The 10,420-nt window shown below is 40.8% G+C and overlaps 2 protein-coding genes and 1 pseudogene across 2 annotated transcripts; all 3 read left to right on the forward strand.

The window, feature by feature from the left end:
• The first annotated feature begins 2,623 nt into the window (after window positions 1-2,623).
• LOC146985213 (P2Y purinoceptor 1-like) lies at window positions 2,624-3,684 on the forward strand. The gene has a single exon (XM_085783246.1). The coding sequence runs from the start codon at window positions 2,689-2,691 to the stop codon at window positions 3,682-3,684; it is 996 nt and encodes a 331-aa protein (XP_085639372.1). The 5' UTR covers window positions 2,624-2,688.
• A 1,796-nt stretch (window positions 3,685-5,480) lies between these two features.
• LOC146985214 (P2Y purinoceptor 1-like) lies at window positions 5,481-6,519 on the forward strand. The gene has a single exon (XM_085783248.1). The coding sequence runs from the start codon at window positions 5,524-5,526 to the stop codon at window positions 6,517-6,519; it is 996 nt and encodes a 331-aa protein (XP_085639374.1). The 5' UTR covers window positions 5,481-5,523.
• A 2,528-nt stretch (window positions 6,520-9,047) lies between these two features.
• LOC146985215 (P2Y purinoceptor 1-like) lies at window positions 9,048-9,904 on the forward strand (annotated as a pseudogene).
• The last annotated feature ends 516 nt before the right edge of the window (window positions 9,905-10,420 follow it).

Below are 10,420 nucleotides of genomic sequence, written 5' to 3' on the forward strand. Positions count from 1 at the left end.
GTTGCTGCTGCTGCTGCTGTGTTGGTGTGGTGGTGGTGTTGTGTTTCCCTGAGCTTCATACCACTGCTGACTGTGGCTGGGAGGTGAAAGGAGGGAAGACTGTGGCTGGATGCTGTGTGGCCATAGACACAGACGGCAAGCAAGGAAACGTCACTTCCGGTTAGGCCTGTGGGGGAAAACAAACCGTTTTCCCCATACACACTCATGCAAAAAGGCGGCATTTTAAACCTTTGTCAAACGCTTGTTCGCCGTCCTGTCTTAGTTTTAATCACATGTATGTGCTGACAATGAGCTATATATTAGAAAACTCATCACGATCTGGGTCGATTGCTGTCCGTACATCTTAAAATATAAAGTTTTCACAGCCATAGCCTACACCGAGTCAGCAGGGTCGGCAACCTTCACTTCCGGTCAGAGCGTTACACGTTTGGAGAAGATGAGCGAAGTTCCGATATAAAAGTTCAGGTTGTGGTTTTTGAATTTATTTGCGGTGCAAAATAATACACAATAACTCAGGCAGTGTCTACGAGTGTCTAGAGCCGGCCGGCGGCGACTAAGAGAGCGTCAGAGCCGTGGGGGAAGACAAATATGACTGACTGTGAAATACCTAATATTTTTAAATGTACGGACAACAATCGACCCAGATCGTGATGAGTTTCTAAAAATATAGCTCTCTGTCAGCATATACATGTGATTAAAACTAAGACAGGACGGCGAAAAAGCCTTTGACAAAGGTTTAAAATGCCGCGTTTTTGCATGAGTGTGTATGGGGGACACGGTTTGTTTTCCCCCACAGGCCTAACCGGAAGTGACGTTTCCTTGCTTGCCGTCTGTGTCTATGGAAGCGGTTGTTTTGGTGTGAGATGCTGCTGGCTCAGTGCGACATCTAGTGGCAGTGATGAGGTGCAGCGCCTGAGAGGATGTCGCACTGTCGGGGTCACGTATCGGTACAGAGAGGAGGCTGCAGTCTGACGTTACCGGTGGCTGTACATTCACCAGGAGAATCCACCCAGGCCAAACCTGAATACTTCACTTGCACATATTAATAATATATTCTGACTTCAAACAATTGCATCTGTCAATAACATACTATTATTTGTATCTACAACATCAGAAAACAGGCATGAAAGTCATCAAAACAATCATAATCCAATTTAGATTCTCCTGCCAGACAAAAACAATCATCACCTACTGTAGCAGATCAAGAGATCAATCAAATCAACTAAATAAATACTTATAAAGATTTTAATTTCTTTAAACCAAATGGTAGTTATTCCTGTCATTAAACATTTTCAAACTTAACAAAATTTCCTCATTAAATTAACGATGACATACTGTGACTTTTAATACTAATATGTGAAACAGGAAAATACAGGAAATATACAGTTAAACATATATCATCATGTAATCATCATTATGGACATAATTATCAGTCTTTCCATTATCAATCCTGCCATACAACATAAAACTGTAATTTAAGTCTGATCAGAATTACAACTTTTACACTCATCTTGTGGGCAATTGTTAGTTAAAATGTCTGCCATTACAGTTTAGTGGTTATGCATCACTACTGAATATAGCTTGCTCTACTGCCCTAAAGTAGAAACAAATTAAAATGTTTATAAACCACTTTTGTCCTGATTAGTTAAGTCTTCTATAGTCCTAACCCTAACCATACAGTCTCTGAGAATAAGGAATGCTACAAAATATTGTCCAAATCCATCCTGCTACTGACATCTTTCACAGGAATTGTGAAAACTCTTACTGTTGATGCTAGATAAAGAGTGAGGGTATTATTATCTGAGGACCATGAATGTCAGGAGGAAATGTAATGGCAATGCATCTAATAGTTCTTGAGATAGTTCAGTCTGGACCATTAGTGGTCAAATACCATCATTAAAATTTTTGCTCATAGTTGTCTCACCAAATACACCTCACAAACACATCACCTACACATCAGAATGTTAGTGTAGTACTTAACTGCTGCATTTAGAGACCACATCTGTTTGGTTTTAGCACTGACAAACACCCAAACTGGTGTTCTCATTTCTCTCACATTCATCAAGGTCAGAAAGAAAACCATGTTTCACTGTCACACATGTGAAAAACTTTGGACTTGCTAAAGCCTCAAGAATAACTTGCAGGCAGGAGCTTCACCTATGTTTTTCTCTTTTGCAATAAGGAATATTATTATGAGTTGCTTATGTTGGCCTGGAACATGATGTAGACCTGCCAAAAACAATTAAAAATAGGTCTATGATCCAAAGAGGCTGAAGTGGCTCTGCCACCAGAGGGAGACTCTTACCTTCCCATTTGCTGCTTTCCAACTGAGCTGAATTGACACAAACAGTACAGATGAGTGAATTTTGCATTTCTTGGTGAGGTGCAATGGAGCAAATCTGTTATAATGTTGAGTTTGAAAGTAAAAAATATGAATATCAAAAGGTACAAAACAGTAAACCACACTCCCTAAACCAGTTGTGAGAAAGAGTGGTGGTTGTGCACAAGTAAGAATATGCACGTGTAGAGGAGGACTACAGTGTAACCTCAATTCTGAGTTAAGTGCGACCCAGTTTCAAACAGGAAATCGTCTTTGCACAAATACCCAGCTATGTTCTTCTTTACGTCTCATATGCCAGATCATTCACAGAGGAAACAGTTTACACGAACATCTTTTCAGAAGACAGAATGAATATCACCTGTCATAGAATCAGCATTGGCTTTGAGCATAAATTCCTTCCTTCTGTTTACCTGCTGGTTCTTATCGTTGGTCTGGTGGCTAATGGATGGGGACTGAAGACTTTGCTGCAGAACTGGAAGAAACTGGGGATCGTCAACATGTTTGTTCTCAACCTCGGATTTGCAAATATTTTGTATCTGCCCACGCTCCCGTTCCTGGTGGTGTACTACTATAAGAAGAGTACGTGGATCTTTGGAGATGTATTCTGCAAGATAACAAGATTCTGCTTCAACCTGAATTTATATGGCAGCATTGGATTCCTCACTTGTATAAGTGTTTACAGGTACCTGGCTATTGTTCATCCAATGAGAGTAAATGGAAGAATCACTGTCACTCACTCTGTGGTTATCTCCATCGTGGTTTGGTTGTCGGTGGCTGTTCAGAGTCTTCCAGACATGTTCTACCCCAAAACCAGGCAAAGAGGAAAGTTTAACGTTTCAAAATGCTACCATACCACCACTGAAGACTACCTTGAGGATTACCTGAAATACAGCCTTGGATGGACAGTGACTGGGTTTTGTATCCCGTTGCTCATCACTCTGGGCTGCTACGGACATGTGATTGTCGTTCTCTGCCGGAAAAATACGATTCACAAGGAACTGAGACAAAGAAGTCTGAAGTTGTTGTTCATCTTGATTCTTCTCTTCTCTGTGTGTTACATCCCCTATCATGTATTCAAGAACTTCACCCTCTGGTCAAGAGTTCTGAAAAAACAGAGAATATGCCGTGAAGGGTCTCATGGAGTTTACATAGCTCATCAGATAAGTCGTGGCCTCGTGTGTCTGAACAGTGCTCTCAACCCTCTGGTTTACCTCCATGTGACTGAAGTAACTCCTCAGCTCAGACAGCTGCTCCAACGAGCTGGTCAGATGTTTAACTGTCAGAAGTTTCTGTCAAATCATGACTCGGTACCTGTGGCTCAAACTGAGGAGGACAGCGTTTAACTATTTCTACTTGCACATACTTGTACATAGTGCACTGTTCTCTATTGTGGATATTGTTTTAGTATACCTTTTTTATTTTGTCTCTATAGTTAGTTATTGTATTGTTGTACTTTTTACGTATTTAACTAGCCTTCCTTCTTGGTCTTTAATACATAATATCTAATTCCTTGGCAATAAATTCTACTCTGATTAAGATTGTAGTATTGTAATTTTCATAACAAATAGCATTAACAGCTACTGCTACAAGTGTTTCAATCAGCTGTTCATCATATTTAGTGGTCGACAGTGTCAATGAAATGCTCAGTGCGTCTTTTTTTGGGTGCAATTTTTGTGTTTGTCTTGATGCTGTTAAATCTTTTAGATAAGCAGTAAGAGAAAAACCACAGCTCATGAAGTCTCACTGTTTGGTGAAAAGAATCGGGTTGTACAGCAGTTTATTTGGTGTGAGGAGATGTGAGGTTTTCATGCATTACTATTTGGTACAGTGTAGGCACTTAAGTCATCATGATACTCTGAAAATCATGAATGTTTGTCCAAATATTGTCCAAATCCATCCAGCTGTTGAGATCTTTCACAGGATTTGTGAAAACGCTGTCCTTCTGTTGATTCTAGATAAAAAGTCATGGTATTACCTGAGGACCAAGATGATCAGGAGAAAAGTTAAAGCAGAAGTGTGCAGAATGTTTGTGTTAATATAAGTCTTAAAAAGTTATATCTTCCGACAGCAATCACTTCTATAGAGTGTTTGGTCTGAAACACGGGTCTGTCAGTCACTCTGCTCTGCTCTGAGCCGAGGAGAAAACTTTGCGGTATCCTACAACCTTTATCCAATGAGGAGAGAGAACGGCATAAAGGGGCAGTCCTCTCTGTGTGTACAGCCAAGGGATGCGCCTGAATGTGGTGATGTAGGGACGAGGGCGGGGACTGCTAACTCCATCTGCTGACAGGAAGTTAGACAAAACCACCGGATCGCTTACTTCTGCTTTAATGGCAATGCATCTATAGTTCTTGAGATATTTCAGTATGGACCATTAGTGGTTAAATACCATTATTAAAATGTTTGCTCATCACCTAGTTCTTTAGCAAATACACCTCACTGAAGCTACACATCAGAATATTAGTGTAGTACTTCACTGCTGCATTAGAGACCACATCTGTTGTTTTTAGCACTGACAAACACCCAAACTGGTGTTCTCATTTCTCTTACATGCATCAAGATCATTCACAGAAAGAAAACCATGTTTCACTGTCACACATGTGAAAAACTTTGGACTTGCTAAAGCTTCAATAATTTACTTTTTTCCAGGATTTTTCACCTATCTTTTTCTCTTTGCAATAAGGAATATATTTATGAATTACTTATGTTGGCCTGGTAACATGATGTAGGTCTAAATAGGTCTATGATCAGAGAGCTGGAGAGTGTTTTCCTCTGAAGTGGCTCTGCCACCAGAGGGAGACTCTTACCTTCCCATTTGCTGCTTTCCAACTGAGCTGAATTGACACAACAGTACAGATGAGTGAATTTTGCATTTCTTGGTGAGGTGCAATGGAGCAAATCTGTTATAACGTCGGCTTTAAAGGCAAAAAATATGAATAACAAAAGGTACAAAACAGCAAACCACACTCCCTAAAACAGTTGTGAGAAAGAGTGGTGGTTGTGCACAAGTAAGAAAATGCACATGTAGAGGTGGACTACAGTGTAAACCTCAGTGCATTCAGGGTGGCACAGTTTCAAACAGGAAATTGGAACAAATATGAGGCTATGTTCTTCTTTACGTCTCATATGCCAGATCATTCACAGAGGAAACAGTTTACACGAACATCTTTTCAGAAGACAGAATGAATATCACCTGTCATAGAATCAGCATTGGCTTTGAGCATAAATTCCTTCCTTCTGTTTACCTGCTGGTTCTTATCGTTGGTCTGGTGGCTAATGGATGGGGACTGAAGACTTTGCTGCAGAACTGGAAGAAACTGGGGATCGTCAACGTGTTTGTTCTCAACCTTGGACTTGCAAATATCTTGTATCTGCCCACGCTCCCGTTCCTGGTGGTGTACTACTATAAGAAGAGTACGTGGATCTTTGGAGATGTATTCTGCAAGATAACAAGATTCTGCTTCAACCTGAATTTATATGGCAGCATTGGATTCCTCACTTGTATAAGTGTTTACAGGTACCTGGCTATTGTTCATCCAATGAGAGTAAATGGAAGAATAACTGTCACTCACTCTGTGGTTATCTCCATCGTGGTTTGGTTGTCGGTGGCTGTTCAGAGTCTTCCAGACATGTTCTACCCCAAAATCAAGCGAAGAGGAAAGTTTAACGTTTCAAAATGCTACCATACCACCACTGATGACTATCTTGAGGATTACCTGAAATACAGCCTTGGATGGACAGTGACTGGGTTTTGTATCCCGTTGCTCATCACTCTGGGCTGCTACGGACATGTGATTGTCGTTCTCTGCCGGAAAAATACGATTCACAAGGAACTGAGACAAAGAAGTCTGAAGTTGTTGTTCATCTTGATTCTTCTCTTCTCTGTCTGTTACATCCCCTATCATGTATTCAAGAACTTCACCCTCTGGTCAAGAGTTCTGAAAAAACAGAGAATATGCCGTGAAGGGTCTCATGGAGTTCACATAGCTCATCAGATAAGTCGTGGCCTTGTGTGTCTGAACAGTGCTCTCAACCCTCTGGTTTACCTCCATGTGACTGAAGTAACTCCTCAGCTAAGACAGCTGCTCCAACGAGCTGGCCAGATGTTTAACTGTCAGAAGTTTCTGTCAAATCATGACTCTGTACCTGTGGCTCAAACTGAGGAGGACGGAGTTTAACCATTTCCACTTACATACTGTACAGTTCTCTACACATATTGTGGACATTATTTTATTATACCTTCTTTTTTTCTCATTTGTAATTAGTTGTTATAGCGTTTTGTACTTTTAGTCATTAAACTATCCTTCCTTAATTTCTTGTACTAGACCTTATGGTTAAAATTAAAATTGAAGTATTAATATTTTCCATAATAAATAGCTTTTATAGCTGCTGTCGTGTTTCAGTCAGCTGTTCATCATAGTTAGTAGTCGACATTGTCATGAAATTCTCAGTCTGGCTTGTTTTGCAGGTTTTTGTGTTTTTCTTGAATCGTTGAAATCCGCCAAATAAACAGTATAATCAATACCCACACTCATGTCTCGCTGTTCGTGGATAAGAATCATTAAATACTGGAGCTTATTTTGTTTGAGGAGACGTGAGGTGTCATAACGAGCGTGCCTGTGTTCACCACAGCCCTATGTTTTCCCTCAGGCCCTATGTTCCCTCTGGACTCTCTCTACCTATCTGGACTCTACCTATCTGGCCTGTCTAGCCTCTACCTGGTCTTTTTACTAAACTTAACTAACTCCTTTCTTCATTGCCTAAACCCAACCAATGGTGGGACCAAAGGGCTGAGGGAACATAGGGCCTTATTTTCAGTGACAACAAAAGTTAGAAATGAGGGAACATAGGGCTGAGGGAACATAGGCTGTGGGAACATAGGCAGACCCCTCATAACATCACTATTCTGTACAATTGTTCACTTAGTCTTCATGATAACGCCTCCGAGAGTGAATGTATTATACAAATTAGGACTGACTGATTAATACACATTATCATAGTCATTGTAATACGAACATGGGCCCGATTTTACTAAGATCCCAGATAGAGGGCGCTATATGTTTGTTTTCGCCCGCTATAATATTAGCGAGTTTGGTTTAGTGACACGCAAAACAGGTGATCTACTACGAGTAACCCGCTAAATGAAAACACGTGCAAACCGCAAAATATGTAAATGAAGGTTTTGCGCGTGGTAATCGCTTCCGCCATGAGAGAGCCAGAGAGCTGGACGGACAAAGATGGGACAGAATGGACATTTGATCCGATGCATACAATGCAGCATGTGTGTTCATCTCTCTCGCGCTCTGTTTAGATAAATAAACACAAGTCGCTACAGGCCAACTCGTCATATAGTGACGAACAGGCAGCAGCTGCAGCGACAATCACACACCTATAATATGTGTGTGTGTGTGCCGCCCATGATCCACGGCTCAATAGAGAGCTCATGTGGGACACATGGATCTAAACGCTCTGACCACTGACCAGAGGGATCAAAGACGGTGAAGGCAGCGGTGACGTGTCTCAGTCCGGACCGTAACTGAGAGACGGAGCTGAGCAGCCAGGTACGGAGAGGAGAGGAAAGGAGAGGAGAGAGAAGGAGCGCACTGCAGGACGACGTGCCCCGTGCTAACGGCGCGTAAATGACTTTTAACACGGCTGAAAAAAACTGTTACAGAATTACCCAGACGTGAGGAAATGCATAGATGTAAGATCACAGGGCTCTGACAGGTATCAAATCAATAAACGCATACTTTTTGGCAAAGTTGTATCAGTTAGTACATGGTTTCAGACGTGTGAATAAAGACGCAAAAACAGCCACCGCAATCTCTTCCTGTTTGGTAAATCACATTGCAACGCGCTAAATAAATCGATTTGCATCTACTCCTCCCAGTATTCTGCACGTTCTGGCTGAAACGCCCATATTTACATATTCATCAAGGCAAACACGCTAAATGGATCGCACGTGCTATTCTGCCCGTTTGAGAGACGCAATCCTCGGTGCGTCCGGTTAGTAGATCAGGTTCCACATGTGTTTTGCGCGTTGCAATCACGTTTGCACACGTTTTAATACACGCAAACCTTATAAATCCCGGCCAGTGATGCGATAAATCACACTGGAAAGGTTGCCGAAAATGCTATGAGTAAGGAGAAGAGATGGGTGTGGATTTTGGAGGGATTTGAGGTGGTTTTTGATTTTCAAATTTTTGTGCTGTGTGAAAATGCCAAAAGTAGTTAAGATTGCTTTAAGACATTTTTCTAGCTTGAAATAAAAAAGATAAAGCATAAAAAAAGAAAACAGCAGTATTTTCAAACAGATCAGTATGTTGTATGTTGAGGGTTCATCTGTTTTTTTATATCTAACATCAACCTGCCAATGGGACTGGCGAGGGAAATTAGCCACTTGGCTACAATCCCTCATATTTACATGTCAATTTCCATCAATATGAACTGTTCCCATTTTTAAAAAAAAAAATAAATCTGAAATCTGAGGGATCACTTATGTTGCCTGCCTTTGCAGGTTTAAGAAAGTTTCAAGGCAGCACACAACATAGACCCCCCTAAACTGAATGAAATGAGATAATGAGTAGTGGTTGATAGACATTCAGACAGGAAATTGTCTTCAAAAGAAATCACAGAGGAAACAGTTTACACAAACATATTTTTAGAAGACAGAATAATAAAACCTGTCCTTGAATCAGCATTGGCTATGAGAAACAAATTCCTTCCTTCTGGCTTACCTCTTGGTATTCTTCGTTGGTCTGGTGGCTAATGGATGGGGACTGAAGACTTTTCCAGAACTGGACGAAACGAAGATTGTCAACGTGTTTGGTTCTTTCTCAACCTCAGAGGATTTGCAGATATTTTGTACCTCTCACACTCCCTCCTGGTGGTGAACTACTTGAAGAAGAGTACGTGGATCTTTGGAGATGTATCTGCAAGATAACAAGATTCTGCTTCAAACCTGAATTTATATGGCTAGCATTGGATTCCTCACTTGTATATGTGTTCAGGTACCTGGCTATTTGTCCAATACCTGTTAGAGTGATGGGAAGATTAACTGTCACTCACTCTGTGGTTATCTCCATCGTGGTTTTGGCTGTTGGTGGCTGTTCAGAGTCTGCCAGAACATGTTCTACTTTACACCAAAAATAGAGGAATAGAGAAAAGGTTTCCAACCGTGCGACCAAACCACCAGTGAAGACTACCTTGAGGATTACCTGAAATACAGCCTTGGATGGACAGTGACTGGTTTTGTATCCCGTTGCTCCTTAACACTCTGGGCTGCATACGGACATGTGATTGTCGTTCTATGCTGGAAAAATAAGATTTCACAAAGAAATAAAACAAAGAAGTCTGAAGTTGTTGTAGATCTTGATTCACCTCTTCTCTGTCTGTTACATACCCCTATCATGTATTCAAGAACTTCCCCTCTGGTCAAGAGTTCTGGAGAAACAGAAGATATGCCCTGAATGGACTTCACAAGAGTTCACAACAGCTCATCAGATAAGTCGTGGCCTTGTTGTCGAACAGTGCGCTCAACCCTCTGGTTTAACCTCCATGTGACTGAAGTAACTCCTGCTCCAGCTCAGACAGCTGCTCCAACGAGCTGGCCAGATGTTGAACTGTCAGAAATTTCTGTTCAAATCATGACTCGTTAACCCCCGTGGTTCAAACCGAGGAGGACAGAGATTAACTATTTCCACTTGCACATACTTGTACTGTTCAGGTCTGTAAAAATATTGTGGACATATTGTTTTCTATTACCTCTTTTATTTTGTCTTTATTTTATATATTTTTATAACCTTTCCTTATTTAACTACCCTACCTTCTTTTCTTTGTACTATATGTCATGTTAAATTTCCTTGCAGGCGTAATAACTACTTGGAACATAAATGTTGTTTCAGATTCTGATTAAAGATGGGAGTATTGATATTTTTCCATATCAAATAGCTTTAACAGCTGTTGTTTACAAGTGTTTCATTCAGCTGTTCATCATAGGTAGTGGTGTACTTTGTCAAGTATCTGTCTTGTGGTTTGCATTCTTTGTGTTGTCTTGGTGCTGTTAAATCTTCCAAATAA

This window comes from Trachurus japonicus, chromosome 7 (genome assembly GCF_045865225.1).
Source record: "Trachurus japonicus isolate A0001 chromosome 7, Traja_1.0".
NCBI lineage: Eukaryota > Metazoa > Chordata > Actinopteri > Carangiformes > Carangidae > Trachurus > Trachurus japonicus.

Excerpts from the sequence above, each read along its gene's own strand:
- LOC146985214 (XM_085783248.1), top strand. The coding sequence starts at position 5,524 with ATGAATATCACCTGTCATAGAATCAGCATTGGCTTTGAGCATAAATTC.
- LOC146985213 (XM_085783246.1), top strand. The coding sequence starts at position 2,689 with ATGAATATCACCTGTCATAGAATCAGCATTGGCTTTGAGCATAAATTC.